Genomic DNA, 13,779 nt, shown 5'->3' on the forward strand with positions numbered 1-13,779 from the left:
GCTTGTGTGTAAAAATTGGACCAAAATCTCTTTGTGAACCTCAGTTTTCCTTTCATGAGCCTATATGTATTAATTACATTTAAATAGAAATTTAAAATTGCTGTAGCTCAGAAGTAGGCCTCAGGGTCAATCCTTGACAACTCTAGTTAAGACTTATTATGAAGGATCCCCAACTAAAACCCTGGATAGCAACTGCAAGTCGTGGCTGACAGTACCGAGCCTGATGGATCAGTGGTCTATCTCGGTATATAAGGCAGCTTCTTCATGCGCCATTGCCACCCAGCCATGGAGGCAGGGATGGGGATGTCTTTTGGAGCAATGGAAGCAACTGCTACCTTTGTACAGTACGCCACATTCCAACCACACAAAAGCCCCACTCCTTACCCACGAATCATAATAACTGTTGGTGGATTTATCATCCATGAATTTGCTTAATCCTAATTTTATCTATCCTAGTTTTTTAATTTTCACCCCACTTTCTCCCCTGTCATTTCCATTAATTGTTTGTTTTAAACAAAATAACAAAGGAACATGTGGCATCTTGAAAGCCTAACAAAGGTTATGTCATAATAAAATTTGCTGTTGCAAGGCTCTTGGTTCTTTTTGCTGCAGAAGTCCCAGGTTCAATCTTTGGCAAGGGTTTGGGAGAAAAAAAAAACAATTTTCTCAGTGTAAGCAGTAATGAGCTAGATGGACCAGTGCTCAGACTCATATACAGTGGTACCTTGGGTTACAGATGCTTCAGGTTACAGACACTTCAGGTTACAGACTCCGCTAACCCAGAAATAGTACCCCAGGTTCAGAACTTTGCTTCAGGATAAAAACAGAAATCACGCAGCAGCAGCAGCAGCGGGAGGCCCCATTAGCTAAAGTGGTACCTCAGGTTAAGAACAGTTTCAGGTTGAGAACAGACCTCCAGAACAAATTAAGTTCTTAACCTGAGGTACCACACTATATGATCCTCATCAAATTCCTTTCACAGTTTCCAAATGCCATAAAAAGACCATAAAAAGATTTCTTCTGGATCTGACCAAAGCCCCATTCAGCCCAGCATCCTGATCTCTCAGTGGCTAACCATTTTCTTGTGGGAAGCCTGCAAACAGGACCTGAGCCCAAGAGGATTCTCCCAATTTTTCATTGCCAGCAACAAATTGGAAACAGGAGAATATATACAAAAGGCATCAAATTCTATATGAATGGTTTAAAACCTTTTTTTAAAAAAAACTCATCAGGCAAGATGAAAATGAATGCAAAAGGCCTGGAAAAAAATAAAAAAGTTATTTGCCTGGCTCCGAAATTGACACTCGCATTTCGAATCTACATTGTGATTTAAAATCTGGCTTTAGTGTGAGTTGTGAAAGTGAATAGGTCTGGTAGTCAGTTGCGGCTGCATGCAAATGAAGTGAGACTCTGCAGTCTGGGAGTGTTTTATTCTATAATATATATATTAACCACAGTCTCCTTGATAAAGCATTCTATTTATGATGGCTAATAAAAATATTGAAGAAAAGTGTTTGCTTGTGGTATGTAATCAAATCAGGATGGGGTACGTAACAGCTAGGCTAACCCTAAAGAATGTGCACTTAATAGAACAACTCGTGTTTTATTATCAGTGTGTTCATCAGTGGCAGAAGCTGCTGAAGCCTTAAGGTCAGGCAGAGCTTCTCTGCTGAACTGTGCAAAGTGTTCTGTTCTAATAATTCCTCAATCTGAAGAGGAGATTATGGTGTGCTGGATACACTAATGGTCATCCTTTCCAGTCTTTCTTTCACTATAAGAAATACAACTTCTGTATTTCTTATGAACATCTTCTGCAGACTCAAAGATACTTGCATTATGTGGTATTCCACTCATTCCAGTAGCTGGTTATATTTTGAAAAACCTCTTTTCCCGCACCAAGCAGATGGAATGCTTTGTTTAAAATGGATCTGTTTCAGTAACGGTGAATGAACAGACTACCGTGCCACCACTAAAGGAGAGTCACACCTGAAAAACTTGGCAGAATCAAACTGAGAAAATAATACACCTATCTTTTTAATTTGCCACCTTGTTTATTATCAAAAAATTAATTCATCTATAAATAGAAATTGTTTTGAAATGAAAGCCATGGTCCAACAGGAGCCTCCAAAGCATTGGGGGTTGGACACATAGCTGGCCAGCTCTGTATTACACAGTTTATTCCCGATTTAACGAGGTTTCACCCTTGCGAATCTCCAGCTTAAAATTCTGTTTGGATGCACTTTGGGTTTGGCATTGGTTTAGCCATAAAGCTGGAAACAGAATCCGAAGAATAGATAAACACACAAGTGAGAAAGCTGTGCTTGTCTCTACAGCCTTTTCCACAGCCAAACCCAACAAGTGGTTCAAGAGAAAGAGAGGAAAGTGAATGTGAAGTTCTGGCTGTGTACGCTTGTCCCTCTCGCACACACGCATTTTTTTGGAAACTGGTCAGAGCTCGTAAATTTTTTTTTAAAAAATTGTACATTCTGGCATACCAAAACAGACTGTTACAAGTTTACTGCACACTTACTGCATGGAGGGAGAGGGTGTGTGTGTGTGTGTGTGTGTGTGTGTTCTTTTAAGACCTGCCATTTTATTATGGAGAGCTCACTTGCCACAGTTCAGTATCCATCACCTTCTCCTTCGGACCCTTTCATCTTTGAACCTAATTCCAAGCCTCTTACCGCTTCCTTTTTCACAACCCCCTGTGCAGTCACATTTCCCCTTTTCCCTTCCACCCTCCTCTGCACTTTTCTCAACTCTTCCTTGTACATAGATCACTCTCATTTCCATGCCATATCCTCTTTCCTATTGTGGAACCCACTTTGCACGTACACACACACACACATACACACCATTATCCCCTTCGCTCCCTCTTCATATGCATCTGCTCTGCAGTATTTGTTATTTATTTATCTAACAGAATTAGTATACTGCTTAATCATCCATTACCTCTTAACGGTTTGCACCGAACCTTAAAAAGTACTGAGCACTCAATCCCAAGGTTAGATTCTTATGAGGTAAGTGTAAGGTCACTTTCTTGTCTCTTGGTTAGGAATGGGGCAGAAATTTGATTTAGGTCACATTTACCTAATCTGCAGGCTCTGAAATTGTATGCAAACCAAAACGCAGCAATCCCTTGAAATTCCCGCTTCTCTGAACTTTGCAATGCAGTTCTCAGCCCTCGTGATGTGTACAAAAAAATGCATATGCTAGTGTAAATCGTTAATAAAGGTGAATATGGTTGTGAGAATAACGTCCAAAAGGCACTCTTTTAGGGAAAATTGCTTTGCAAAATAATGTGCGTATTAGGCAAAACTGTGTGCATATAATATATTAGAACTCCACATTAAAATATTGGTGTATTTTCATCAGGACTTTTAAAAAACACACCCAAAAACGATGTGTAAATCTGGGGAATTGAATTTAAGAATGGGGAAATGAGAAAGGGAGAGGTTTGTTCATCCTCCCTTGTAGCCCCTGCCACTCTTAATGGGCTTCTATTTGCGTGCGCTGAGAGAAAAAATGTGGGCTATCCTTTGGTATAAATTTCGAATGGTCAGAAGCATTAGGGATTCATTTAGCATTTCAGACTAAAAAGCATTTTCCAAACAGCTGAGGGTCCCTGTTAAAGAAGATGAAAGCAAATTATATCCCTGCTGCTTCATTATGTAAATTTGGAGGAGGGTTTTTTTAAAAAAAAAATTATATCCTCTGACCACCAGCTGCATCCAACATCACCAGCTTAGATTCTTCTTACAAGTTCAGTCTGTATTAGTATTGTCTTGGGGCTGGAAGGAGAGGACGGTCTTCTTCTTTAGTGTGTTCATCCAGCGGGCGTAATTATGAACTCTGAGGGGGATAATTAAAAAGTCCACATTTTTTAAGTACTCTCATCCAGTAAAGCGTCCATTGATGTATATGGGGCATTTTGTTCCAGAAGTAGTATGACTCTGCAGACATTTCTGCATTCAATTAGGGTTGTTTCATGTTTTGGAGTCTTGTGCAAACAAAAACAGTTAGACACATTTTTAAAAAAGGAAACTTCAGAGTCGTCCTGTCTGCTTATGTCATCCCATATTTTCCTCACAGTAATTACTGATAGAATTCTAAACTTAAGTATTCACAGGGAGCGGAATAGTATAAAAATGATGGTTTCTATCCCTCAGTTTGCAGAGGTCTTAGCATGCATTAATTTTCACCTGTCCACTGAGGTCTTCGTTGCAAACCTAAGAGAGATGGTCATATTGCCTTCCCCACATCACAAGGAGATCCTCATGTAATGTGTTTATTACATGCTTTACTTTAATAGTTAAAGCAATTGTTACAATTTAAACTGTGGGAGTATGGAGTTGGCTCTGTATAGGGTTTAGCTTTTAATCCTGAATTTCTGCTTTTGGATGCTCTGACTTTTATAGTGCAAAGATAATCAGAGGAGGCCCTCTAGTGTTTCAGTGAATTACAGCTTCTCACGTTCACATTTTTCTGATTCTCCACTCTGGAGATTGAACAGAAAATCCAGTGGATTTAAGACCCCTGGACCATACGACCCGACACCTACACTTCACTGTGTTTTGTTAAATAAAACTCAGGCTGCAGTCCCATATACAATTATTTGAGTTTAAGCTACATTGAACTTCTACTTCTAAGAAGAAACATATAGTATTATACTGCGAGTGGCAGTCCAACTGATATGTTTAACTTGGGTAAGGAAGCCAGGAGAGTAAGTTAACCTAATATTTATCGAAAGATAAATAAATGACAAACTATGCAAATTTTGTATGCATTTGATTTGAAAAAACACATTTTTGTGATCATATTGATGATATTCTTTAAGCTGAGGATTGTATCGCAACCTATGGAGAAGTGCAAGAACTAAAGAATATGTTCTGATCTGTGTATTAGTCTGGGAAGTACGAACCAGATCTACTCACTTAAAAATGCAGACCAAACAAAATCCTTGTGAATCTTTAGCTCTAACTAGTTTCACTTCTGATACTGATGCCTGCAGGAAGTTTCCAGGCCTGTGAGAATCCTCCATATGGTTGACCTCCTATGACACATCTTCTTAAAGGATACGAAACTCGTTTGAACCTATAAACAGCACCATTCTCTTGTGAACCCAGCTGTGAACCCAGCGAACTTGCCTCTAGGCTTTTATTATGCTTTCCCGTCTACCTCTATCCTGTCTGCTTAATTTGGATAGTAACCTTTGATTATGTGGGGAGAATTATGAGTGGCTAAGATCAGCTGAAAATATTGCTTCAGGCCAAAATAACTGAAACAGGCTATTTTCTTACTATTTCGCTGCAGCCCTTTTAGGATTTCATGTATCGCCTATGAAGTGCTGCAGGGCTTGCAGTACATGAACAAGTATGGAATAGTCCACCGTGCACTTTCACCTCACAACATCCTCATGGATCAAGAGGTAAGGCTAAAAGATTTTGTTTTTGCTGTCAGTACACATCCTTTGTCAACATCAATGTAATAAGAACTTTGTTTGAAATCTTTTTGAAATCTTATAAAAGCAACATTTTGCATTTAAATGCAAGGTAAATTATTACTTTCATATTTTGCACAGTTTTGTCTATATGGCACTCTTCCCTCATGTAAATGGAAGATACACGTCTACCTTTATCTAAAATGGAACACCTTTCCTAGACAAGAATGCAGTGACTTCATTTGGATGTCATGAACCATTGTTTATTGTGACGGTAACAAACCTAGGTGAAATTCAGTTTTGCTTAGCAGATCGTCTAAATCCAGACGCATGGTTTAGCTCTTCCAGACTAACCCAAGCCATAAACCATCGTGCAAACCTTAGTTGTTTTGCTGAAACTGTTTTATTGCTGCTAATAGAATATTTTTAGACATTTTAGCATTTTAAAGATTTGTGGTTTTATGGTTTGCAATTATCCAGTGAATGAATTTTATGTTTGTAATACTTTGTGGGTCTTCTCGAGATTTAATCTCTGGAAGTTGGCTTATAAATTCTGGGATAAATACACACATAAATAAATGGGAATATAATTATGCAGGCTTCCTGAAAAATATTTTGATTTCACAAATTTGAGACTGCCTTTCACACGTATCCTAGCGTTCAACAGAAATAAATGTTTTCAGCTACATCTGGGAAACTTTGTCAAGAACGACAGCTCTTACGTTTTCATCTTACAGTGGTGTTCTTTGAAAATCTGCATTGGACATAAAAGTTTTGTCTACAAATGTTGGCAATTTGGGTAGAGGAAAAGCTGAAGCAAGACTGAGCAGTGTTCTGAAATACCACACTTAGGTCCACTTTGCATATAACACTGAGCCACACCACAACTTACCAAAAGCAAAGAAATGTGCTGGTTCCTGGACCAAAGATTGCAGCTGCACTATGGTTCTGCACTATCCAGAGCTAAGCCATGGTCTGTCTTAGTGCTACATCCTAACTTGATTTTGTGGTTTGCCTGTGGGTTTGGATATAATGCTCAGCCAGCGGTGGGGAACACTGGAGCTGAGGGCTGTTTATCTGGACCAAGACATACCATAAGCCCAGGTTTGAATGCAATGCTAAGCATGGGTGGGGAATATTATCCCCAGGAACCAAATATGGTCCTCTAGACTTCTCTTTTTGACCTTTGGGACTCTTCAAATGCATGCTCCCACACCAGCCATGCTCTAAACCCTTCTCAAGTGGTTTTGCTTGGCAAATGTGTCCTTAAACCATGAAAATGCTTTCTACATGCCTGCATGGAGAGAAGTGTGTGTGTGTGTGTAACCCCGTCCCCAATCTTTGCATGACTATACCTAGTAGGCTACTAGGTATAGTCGGAATATGCCAGGGGGTCCACACAGCCCCCCAGATGAGACAAACCTCTCCTGGCGTCATCCTGAAGTTGCGCAGCTACGGGACGTCCATAATTCATCAGTCCCGGCATGCTCCAGCAACACATAGCAGATGCCTATGTGCACACACACTCAGCAGAGCTTAGCAGAAACAAAGTGGAAATTGGTGTGCTCATTCTAAGCTTTTATTAAGCAATATATACAAGACTATATACTTTTATGAAGCAGTATATATAGAATTGATGCTTTTGAATTATGGTGCTGGAGGAGACTCTTGAGAGTCCCATGGACTGCAAGAAGATCAAACCGGTCCATTCTGAAGGAAATCAGCCCTGAGTGCTCACTGGAAGGAGCTGAGCTGAGGCTCCAATACTTTGGCCACCTCATGAGAAGAGAAGACTCCCTGGAAAAGACCCTGATGTTGGGAAAGATGGAGGGCACAAGGAGAAGGGGACGACAGAGGGCGAGATGGTTGGACAGTGTTCTCAAAGCTACCAGCATGAGTCTGACCAAACTGCGGGAGGCAGTGGAAGACAGGAGTGCCTGGCGTGCTCTGGTCCATGGGGTCACGAAGAGTCAGAAACGACTAAACAACAACATATACAGAACAAAGTGATCATGGCATTCTCTCACTTCAGCTCCAAGAGAGAACAGAAAGTAAAAAGTACAAAAACACAACAGAGCAGAAGAGATAAGGCTAGCTTCCGTTCTCAGACTTTCCAAGCCTAGAAAGTAAACACATCCAGCAACAGAGGAGTGAAATGCTAACAGGTATAACCTGTATTAATTAGAGCAATAGAGTTTGGGTGATGGTGATTATAGCCTCCTGAACAAAGGTAAGAGTCATATGTATTGTTCACCCACTTTTGTGTCTGGCACTGCTTGGCATGCATTGGCTGCTCTCCCCCAGTTGCCCACAAGGCAATGCGGGCCCTGGGCTGAAAGAGCTTCCCCCAGGCTAAGGTCCAGGTAGGAAAAGAGCTTGCAGCCGTAATCTTTGGCCTAGGAACCTATTTGCCCTTCCATGCTAAGCCGTGATTTGGCCTAGGGCTATGTGCAGACAGAGTAATCGTATCTGGTAGTTTCTCACCATCAGATTTTTGGCCATGGAAATTGTGAATTCAAACATGAATGTCAATGCATTTTCAAACACAAAGCTTCCTGCAAGGTAGAAACCCTCATTAGGTTGATAATCAGTACATTTCTTCCTCTTTTTAATAGGGTCATGCTAAACTGGCTAAATTTGGTCTTTACTACATGACAGCTTATGGTGCCGATGTTGATTTTCCTATAGGGTAAGTTTTACATGCGGGGACGCGGGTGGCACTGTGGGTAAAAGCCTCAGCGCCTAGGGCTTGCTGATCGAAAGGTCGGCGGTTCGAATCCCCACGGCGGGGTGCGCTCCCGTTGTTCGGTCCCAGCGCCTGCCAACCTAGCAGTTCGAAAGCACCCCCGGGTGCAAGTAGATAAATAGGGACTGCTTACTAGCGGGAAGGTAAACGGCGTTTCCGTGTGTGGCTCTGGCTCGCCAGAGCAGTGATGTCAGGCTGGCCACGTGACCCGGAAGTGTCTCCGGACAGCGCTGGCCCCCGGCCTCTTGAGTGAGATGGGCGCACAACCCTAGAGTCTGTCAAGACTGGCCCGTACGGGCAGGGGTACCTTTACCTTTTAAGTTTTACATTGTGACATTCTAGGAATCGTATGTTGTATGTTGTGTGTGAACCTTTTTTTTTTTTTTTAAGAATATCTCCTGACACCTGACAAAGAATAATGCTTGATTCTATTATTCTAAGCCTGGTTGCCATGAGAAATGTAAAATTTGACTTTGGTTACCAGACAGTATTCTGGTTAGAATTAGGAGAATCTCATCTTAGCAGCGTTCTAAGGGCTCATCTAGAGCTCATGCGATTGACAAGCGACTGTACACTCAAATCACTCTCGCACATTTACCCCGATGTTTCCAGTGAAGCAGCAGGAGAGCAATCAGCATTTACTCTGCAGATAATTGCAATGCTGTTAAACTAGGATTTGAAAGCAGGCTATTCATTTATTCATTCATTAAATTTCTATACCACTTTCCCCTCAAAGAGCTTAAAGTTCTTTTCACCCCTGTCTTTTATCCTCACAACAATCTTGTGAAGTAGGTTAGGCTGACACCTTTTATTTCTACCATGTCAAGGGTTTTTTAAGCTATAAAAGATGACACGCAGTTTAATGAGACAGGTGTCCATTATGAAAATTCAATGGATTTGTCCTGCAGGCCTTTTGAAATATGCTTTTGCTTTTATTATTGTACCATTACTTGTAGGTATCCATCATACCTGGCACCGGAGGTAATTGCACAGGGAATTATCAAAAACAGTGATCATATGCAGAGTGAAAAGCATCTCCCTTCGGGCCCTAAATCAGACGTGTGGTCCCTTGGTGTTATTTTATTTGAGCTTTGTGTGGTATGTATCTGACATTATTCTATGTATTTGGGTTATCAGGTTGTTGCTGTGCAAAACATGTTCTGTATATGTTTATTTTTTGTTGAGTCACCTTGTTTTTAAGAGAAAGGTTTTAAGAGAAACAAATTCAAAACAAGAACAGTATAAATGTCATCTTACCATAAATATATTATTCATAGGAAAAATTGATTTCACCTTCACCTCAGTAATCTTGTAAGTAGAGATGTTATATCAGGGAGGGCTAACATGGTCCTCCAGATGCAGTTGGACCATCAGTTTCAGCCATAATAGTCAATGGTCAGGAATGATGGGAGTTGTAGTCCAGCAGTGTCTAGTGGGCTACAGGTTCCTAACCCCTGTTATTTTACTGAGGGGCTTAATTTATTTTAGTGCTTACTTGAAAGAGGAAATGAAACAGCATGTGACATTTTTAGAAAAATATGCATAAAAATATAGACTCTTTGGCCGTGATTTTGTAAACTTCTCTTTCAGTTTGCACCATTTGGTTCTGCCAAATGTTGAGGCTTTATAGCAAAACAATATGCTCTTGACATAGCCTTATTGGAAAAATAATGGTTATGCTGGATCTGTGACTTGATCTCGATTTCTCTAGGTTTAAGCAATGTCTAACAGTTTAAAAGCATTGTGGCATGCAACTTTCATTCATCTGATAAAATTTAGAGCATAATTTGTTGCAAGGATAAAAGTCTGCATATTTTGTTGACAGTTTCCTTCACATGAAAGAAACAATGACCTATGACCTTTGTAAAATTAACCACCTTTTTACCTTAGGGCAGTGCTTCTCATGAAGCCAGAGCTGATTTTCTTTTTCACTACTCAAAATGCAACAACTGTAGTAATTAACGTGGTTACTGAAGAACAACCATACAAAAACTACAAAAGCCCTACATTATAATGATTTATATTATATAATTTATATTATATAATTATATCCCTGCATCATTGATTATTTTACCACATCTTTTATTTGAATAATATAATCAAATGTTAATTGGTGATCTTCAAAATTTATCATAACAGTTTCTAATGGGTATCCATCGGTTACTTACATCTGTGACCCCCAACCCTGTTTCCTCCTTTAAAAGTCCTATTGAATTCAGTGGTAGGTAGGCAGTAGGGCTAGGATTGCAGCCTAAGTCAGCAAACATGATTATGTAGAACAAAAACATTATCACCACATATATTTCTTTTAATGCAAACTTCAAGAGCATATAATGGCTGTGTGTTTTGTCATGAGCTTTTCATAATGACCTTCCTTTAACCACATACCTTACTGTTGCCTTTAGGGCAGAAAGCTGTTCCAGAGTTTGGATATAGCCGAAAGACTAAAACTTATACTTAATCTTGGTGAGTAATGTGAAAACAGCTGTGGGGCACAAAGACTTCATAAAATCTCAGATGAGCCCAGAAGTCGTGATACTGAGTTTGGGGATGTAAATGCGTTCAGTGCATTGGAAAGTTAAACAGAACAGCACTACCATCGAGAAGGGGATAGTTACTGTTGAAGAGAATTTAACGATACGGCAAAAGTATGAGCTGCTGCTTATCATGGTGATCTTGACTTCCTTTATTGCACCATTTGTAAAGATCAAGGAAGGGATCATTGCTGCCCCAAACAGGCACAAGTCCCAACATAATGCTTGTCTCTGCAGGATAACTTCTACAGATAATCAGCAAGAGACAAAAAATAGTGCGGCCTGTACCTGTGTGACTGCAACCAGGTTCTGTTCCTGCCCTTGCTTCAGTGTGCCAAGTAGTTGACAACTTCTCTTCTAGTCTTGTGTAGGGAATGCAAGGCACAGTGGACAATAGTTGCCAAGGTTGACCAGTCCTTCACGCAGTGATTGGTTTGAAACGGAATAGGGCCTGACCACCTTTGACCCACCTCTTCCCTGCTTCTTGGGGCTGTTCTGACGTCTAGGCCATGGCAGATGTCTGGCCATGCCAATCCCCAATGCTGAACTGGTCCAGAAAATCCAGCTGTTGTCTGGAAAGCTGTAGCTGGGGCACTTCTAACGGAATAAAACTGAGTTTGTCGGTAGTGCCCTTATGTAATCTTCTCTTGTGTTAATCAGTGCATATTTACATTGATTACAAAACTTCACAGTGTTGTTTGATAGAGTAAATTTATTACAGGATTTACCGTATTTTTCACCCTATAGGGCGCACCTCGTTTTTTGGGGGGAAATAAATTTAAAAATATATCCCCCCCCCACCGCGGGGTGGGGGAAGCCCGAGCTTCCCCCAACCCCAGCCCCCAGAACAGGCTGCTATCCGCAAGCCTTGCGAGCCCGGCGGGAACTCCCACCGGGCTCGCAAGGCTTGCGGACATCTGCCCAAAGCACAGGGCGCGCTCCGGAGCACGCCCTGTGCTTCGGGCTGCAGGCTGCCGCTCGCAAGCCTTGGGAGCCCGGCGGGAATTCCTGCCGGGCTCCCAAGGCTTACGGATAGCTTCCGATGCCTCTCACTCTCCAGGCTTCAGCGAAAGCCTACATTCGCCCCATACATTTCCCCTTCATTTTTGGAGGGGGAAAAGTGCGTTCTATAGGGCGAAAAATACGGTAGGTGCACAGACCTTTCTCTTACATACATGGCATGTTGTTTGTTAACAAAGCTTAATTGTTAGAAATGTATAAGGAGAAAATATTCTTATTGGTGGGTGGGTGTCTGTTTTTGTGTCTGCAACAGTCTGCTTTCCTGTTTCAGGAGTATATGGTTTGGTGTTGAGCCCCTAAATCAGTGATAGGCAATCAGTGGCCCTCTAGATGTTGCTGGACTGCATGTCCCATCATCCTTGACCATCAGCCATGCTGGCTGGATCTGATGGGAGTTGGAGTCCTGCAAGGGCCACAGGTTGCCCACTCCTGCTCTAAGGAGGTGAAATATATTTATGGTTTACCGTATTTTTCGCCCCATAGGGCGTACCGGCCCATAGGGTGCACCTAGTTTTTTTGGGGGGGGAAGAAAGAAAGAAAAAATTATTTCCCCCCACGAAGCACGGGGCTGGGGCGGGGGAAGCCCGAGCTTCCCCTGACCCCAGCCCCCAGAACAGGCTGCTATCTGCAAGCCTAGGGAGCCCGGCGAGAAGACGCTCCAGTCTCCCCAGGCTTGTGGATATCTGCCCGAAGTCGCGCAGCTCTCCCACGGCTTGCTCAGCGCGCCCCAGGCTTCAGGATGCAGGCAGTTCTCCGCAAGCCTTGGGAGAGCTGCGCGACTTCGCGCCAGGCTCCCACGGCTTGCGGAGAGCTTCCTGAAGCCTGGAGAGCAAGAGGGGTAGGTGCGCACTGACCCCTCTCACTCTCCAGGCTTCAGCGAAAGCCTGCATTCGCCCCATAGGACACACACACATTTCCCCTTCATTTTTGGAGGGGAAAAAGTGCATCCTATAGGGCGAAAAATACGGTATCTTTGAATAGTGTTACATTGCCAACATTTGTTCCTCCTCCTCTTCTTACTTACAGGATGCGTGGATGATATCATAACAGTCCTAGCTGAAGAACATGGTTGTCTTGACATCATTAAGGTTCGAATATATCCAGTACTCCCTCTTGCTTAAATTATAACTTTACTGTTTGTCACATTATTGGATTTCTTCCCTTGAAATGTTTTTTTGTTCTAAAATTCATTTCTCTTGCTCTGGCAGTCTTTCATGTTTTAATTGTGTGTGTGTGTGTGTGTGTGTGCGTGCGTGTGCGTGTGTGTGTTATTGAAAGCTCATCTTACTTGATAAGCTTGATATTTGCCTGAGATTATCCAACTTCAAAATAATAATTATATAAGTTTTACAATAAACCTGATCAGGCATATGTGAACCATACACAAATCCCACTCTTAGTGTTGTTGATTTTATTTGTTGAACTGGCACACTATAGTGAAGTGATAGCAAATTAGATGCTGTTAAGAGTTCAACTCCCATCAGCCCCCAACATGCATCGCCAGTGTTTAGTTGGAGTTGGAGTCCAAAAACACCTGGAAGGGACCTTGTTGGCTGCCCCTACTGCTACAAATCTACTATTTGGTCAGAGTTCAGCAAAAAAAAAAAAAAAGTATAGTGGGACTGGGGACGTGGGTGGCACTGTGGGTTAAACCACAGAGCCTAGGACTTGCTGATCAGAAGGTCGGTGGTTCAAATCCCCACAATGGGGTGAGGTCCCGTTGCTCGGTCCCTGCTCCTGCCAACCTAGCAGTTCAAAAGCACGTCAAAGTGCAAGTAGATAAATAGGTACCGCTCCGGCGGGGAGGTAAACAGCATTTCCGTGTGCTGCTCTGGTTCGCCAGAAGTGGCTTAGTCATGCTGGCCACATGACCCGGAAGCTGTATGCCGGCTCCCTTGGCCAATAAAGCGAGATGAGCGCCACAACCCCAGAGTCGGCCATTACTGGACCTAATGGTCAGGGGTCCCTTTACCTTTACCTTTATAGTGGGACTACTGATTTCAAAGTGATTGCTGAGCCTAAATACTCAGGTTGATATC

The 13,779-nt window shown here is 42.1% G+C and overlaps 1 protein-coding gene across 2 annotated transcripts in view; it reads left to right on the plus strand.

Moving 5' to 3' along the window:
* TBCK (TBC1 domain containing kinase) overlaps positions 1 to 13,779 on the plus strand; it is an 87,407-nt gene that overhangs the window by 21,933 nt on the left and 51,695 nt on the right. For both annotated transcript variants that reach the window (XM_053403897.1, XM_053403898.1), the window contains exons 4-8: positions 5,314 to 5,428; positions 8,056 to 8,129; positions 9,143 to 9,284; positions 10,592 to 10,652; positions 12,767 to 12,828. In XM_053403897.1, coding sequence (XP_053259872.1) covers positions 5,314 to 5,428; positions 8,056 to 8,129; positions 9,143 to 9,284; positions 10,592 to 10,652; positions 12,767 to 12,828 — 454 coding nt within the window. The remainder of the gene's footprint in view (positions 1 to 5,313; positions 5,429 to 8,055; positions 8,130 to 9,142; positions 9,285 to 10,591; positions 10,653 to 12,766; positions 12,829 to 13,779) is intronic.

The sequence above is a fragment of the Podarcis raffonei genome, chromosome 9, assembly GCF_027172205.1.
Source record: "Podarcis raffonei isolate rPodRaf1 chromosome 9, rPodRaf1.pri, whole genome shotgun sequence".
NCBI classification, from domain to species: Eukaryota; Metazoa; Chordata; class Lepidosauria; order Squamata; family Lacertidae; genus Podarcis; species Podarcis raffonei.